Here is a 4,558-nt window from a genome sequence, read left to right on the forward strand (position 1 = left end):
CACTGGGAAAGGAATTGGCAAAGTTTTGTAATAATCGCCAAGATGACTGGAATGTCTTACTCCCTCTGCTGTTGATGACCTATAGAACAGCAGACCATGAATCCACTGGATACACTCTAGCAAAGCTGATGTTTTGTCGGGAACTTCGGTTTCCAAGTGGATCTGTTAACAGGATGCCAATTTTACGAAGAGTTGCCTGAAAATGTGTCAGAGTTCGTGAAACTGTTATCTGAAAGGATGGATGATATTCACCATCAAGTGCGTTCAAACTTAAAAACATCTGCTGATTCCATGTAGCTATGTTATGATAAGAGATCTACTGAAGTCAGCTTCGTACCAGGAGACAAGGTGTGGTTGTATAATCCCAGGAAGACCAAAGGGAAGTCTTTTAAGTTGCCTTCACCATGGAAAGGCCCATATGACATTGTGGATCGTCTTTCAGACGTGACTTTCCGAATAAAATGTGGTCGGCGAGGTAAGCCAAAGGTGGTACATGCCAACTGGCTTTGACATTATCATGGTCCAGGACATTTCAGTTGGAACGAAGTGAACAATGGAACAAATGATGCTGCTGAAGATGTGTCACCTGAAAAAGCCACTGTCAAAGAAGAAACTCTACCCGGTTTAGAGAAGTGAACGGTGACGCCTTTAATGAAGTTACTACCATTGATGTGACTGTTACCGATAATAGGACATTTCTTGATGGAGCAGATGAACCCCACGTGAAGCAGAAGCCAACGAGATGGAGACCAGTATGGAAGAAGATACGTCCCGTAAAATTGAGAGACTTTGTTAATTTTAATTTTGTGTTTGTAAATTCTGTACATTTAATTAAGTTATTGTTAATTATCTATTGGTTTAATGTAAGTGGGTATTGTTCGGGACGAACAATACTAAGGAAGAGGCAGTGTCACGACAGCGAAGGTCACGTGATAAGTGTCTAGAAGGTTCATGAAGAGCCGAGTACATTCTAGACGACCTCTATTCTTGTATATAAGCGCGACAAATAAAGCCAGATAATTAATAATTGCAGACAGGGAGATATAGAAACAGATAAGTGGTTAAGTTAAAGTTACTGTGGAAATTTAATGTATTGCAAAGATGTATTGAGAAATAATAAACTAGTTTTATTTAAGAAATGACTTGTATCTCTGGACTTCTTCGGAAAGAATGTTTACGGGAAATTAACAAACGACCAGAGAGGTAACAGTATACAAGTTTCTCGTGATTTTGAGAGAATGGAATATACTAAATATGGATAAATTAAATTTGAAAAGATCTGATAATATGAATGATTTTTCCTTAGGTGTGAAGTACGAAAACATGTAACTATTACGATGCCAGTATAGAAATTTATCTGGCTGTTATCTTGTGCTTTCTTTACTTGTAGCCTCTGTTTTTATTTTAAACGTTTCTAAAAATTTATACTGTTGTTTAGCCGGAAGGAAGTTAACGTAATATGATGGACGTGGGCTTATTGTCTGAAAATCTAGTTAATTCCTGTTTTACATTGCTTGATTAGCTCTTTAATAATGCTTGGAGACGGCTTGAATGGGTAACGAAGAAAATTTTTAATATAAGTTTAAGATAACAGCAAATGTACCTGATGATGACAAAACATTGTCGAAATGTTGTACATTTGCTGTTATGTTAAACTTATATTAAAGTTTTTCTTTGTTACCCATTCAAGCCGTCTCCAAGCATTATTGATATATCAAAGTGGGTTCCTCGTTATCGAATTTGATTAGCTCTTTGTTATTTCTTTGATCTAGTTGGGTTCTGGGACTCATCATCGGGATGTTATCTCTTAATTAATTATTAATGGCTGATTACTTATCAGCTGAAATATTCAGGTTTTTCCACACTAATAACAGTTTCTTTTTTCCGTGTTCCTTTGGGAGAAGTTTTCATTCACTCAAGGCTTTTGTTTCAGTCCTGTTTAAGTTCCAGTTCAAACAGCTAGAGTCTTGTGGCTTGCTTTTATCATTCTAAAGTAAATAGTTATGTTTGAGTTCTTCTAAACTTCCATAAGAGGGGCCTTGATGTTTTCAGACTATTTGTTTTGACAGCCCCATGTTTCCTAGATGGCGCTATTAGTTGTTTATCTACGACATTATTTGACTTTGCCAATTAAAGAGCTTTTCTTAAAGATGTGCGTCTACTTTGCTTTAGCCTAATTCACATATTCTCCTCAACTAAAATGTATGAATTGGCTGCATGCCAAAGAATCGATAATTTTATGTGATAAAATAATTGTGCAAGGCTTTCTACATCTTCTTCCTTACTCTTCTCCCAACTTTGCTGCTTTCTTCTGATATAATACTCCGCATCTGTTTGATAAGGCACTCACAATAGCTGGGTAATTGTTACTGCTGGAAGACTGCTTTATGTGGTTCTTTTAAGTGTGCAGTAAAATTAATTATTTCTTTTCACTGTTTTTTATTTGGGAAATATTTCAACCTAACATGGTATATTTCCATCGTAGATTACTGATTTTACAATTCACGCAGCTCGAGTATTTCATGTACCTATAGGTTCCAGCCACAACAGTAGTGAGTTTTCTCACTTCATTGAGAAGATGTAGAAAGAGTGTACAGTTATTTCGATCTGTCCACCGCGCGTAATTGAACCCCGAATTTTAGCGTTGTAAAACGCCCTTTGACTAAAGAAAAATACAAGTTTCTAAAACGTCAAATAAAAACATGGGCTACAACATTATAATAAAGGTGTAGCTGAGATAAACACTACATAATTTTCATCACACTAAAATGTATCAACATTATAATAAGGGTGTAGCTGAGATCAACACTATACAATTGTCATCATACTAAAACTTATCAACATTATAATAAGGGTGTAGCTGAGATCAACACTATATAACTGTCATCATACTAAAACTTATCAACATTATAATAAGGTTACGTTGAGATCAACATTATATAATTGTCATCATATTAAAACTTATCAACAATATAATAAGGGTGTAACTGAGATAAACATTATATAACTGTCATCATACTAAAACTTATCAACATTATAATAAGGGTGTAGCTGAGATAAACTATATAATTGTCATCATACTAAAACTTAGTTACAATACTTACCCTGTTGGTTCCAAACAGAATTTTGAGACAGGAATCTCTTTCTCTCTGTGTGAATACAGTGACATTATGAATACAGACAATATTCATGTCTATATAAATTTAACATGTATATAGAGAAGAATCAACACACATTATATATGTACATACATATGAGCTGTTAATCTCGAACATTCTGCTTGACACGCTGATCGGCTATCAGAATTGTAGTGATCTGTGCCATGAGACGGACTTCTGATGTCAGATTAATTTACAGATGTGAAATACTGACATTAAACAAAACTCCCAGACTAATCTGCATCATTTTGGAAATTAAATCAGTAAAAACAAAATATAAATTATTTACCTGTTGTTTTTCGTACACCTCAGCTCCATCTACTTGATTGTAAGTGTCAGTATGTATACACGGTCAACTTTAGTATATTCTAACAGCCTGTTGCAAGAGACTGTTGATTTGTGGTCAGCTTCTTCAGATATATAGAATACACTTTTAAACACGTGTTTTACAGCTAAGAAATTGAAATTAGTGTTTAATGGAACAACTTATAATCAAGTTGATGTTGTGCACATGAGTGTTACCCTTGTATCTGCTACAGAAGCAACTTATAATCAAGTTGATGTAGTGCGCATGAGTGTTAACCTTGTATCTGCTACAAGAACAACTTATAATCAAGTTGATGTAGTGCGCATGAGTGTTAACCTTGTATCTGCTACAGGAACAACTTATAATCAAGCTGATGTAGTGCGCATGAGTGTTAACCTTGTATCTGCTACAAGAACAACTTATAATCAAGTTGATGTAGTGCGCATGAGTGTTAACCTTGTATCTGCTATAGTTCGTGTATTTCCATGAAACCAGTTAATGAAATAATGTCCTACCGAGTTTAAGCCGTTTTGTTATACAAGATATGTGGATGATACATTTATTAGTTTTCAGTCACTATCATTTGTTTGTTTTAGCACAATAGGCTATCTGCACTCTGTCAATCAAGAGGAATCGGATCCCGGATCTTTAGCATCGTTAGTTCGTAGATTTACTGCTGACCCGTCGGAGTGACTATAGGCGTCTTGGGGAATTTTGGAAATAGGTTTTTAAGAAGCGTCCAAATATAAAGTTTACGGTTGTGTTTGATACTGTTACGACAGCGGAAGTCACGTGACGCTGGTAACACGTCATGAACTTCTAAAAAAATCATGCACCTTCGTGAAACCTCGAATGTTTACTAGATGTACGGTATTATTGTATATAAGACCGCCAAGAAGTGACGGCAACAATGTAATTGAACTGCAGAGAGAGATAGAGACTGACAATTGAGTCGAGCACGTGAGTCGTTTGTTGTGAATTATAGCGTTTGTTATAGCGTGACTGGGGAAATTAAGTGTATTGCAAAGTTGTATTCAGAAAGAATAAACCAGTTTTATTTAAGAAAGGACTTGTATCGCTAAAGTTTCTTCGG

The 4,558-nt window shown here is 35.5% G+C and overlaps 1 protein-coding gene across 1 annotated transcript in view; it reads right to left on the reverse strand.

Moving 5' to 3' along the window:
• LOC111089243 overlaps window positions 1–3,191 on the reverse strand; it is a 23,293-nt gene extending 20,102 nt beyond the window's left edge. The window contains exon 1 of the mRNA XM_022401387.1: window positions 3,105–3,191. Within this exon, the coding sequence (XP_022257095.1) occupies window positions 3,105–3,191 (87 nt within the window). The remainder of the gene's footprint in view (window positions 1–3,104) is intronic.
• Between the last annotated feature and the right edge of the window lie 1,367 nt (window positions 3,192–4,558).

This window comes from Limulus polyphemus, unplaced genomic scaffold (assembly GCF_000517525.1).
Source record: "Limulus polyphemus unplaced genomic scaffold, Limulus_polyphemus-2.1.2 Scaffold5657, whole genome shotgun sequence".
NCBI lineage: Eukaryota > Metazoa > Arthropoda > Merostomata > Xiphosura > Limulidae > Limulus > Limulus polyphemus.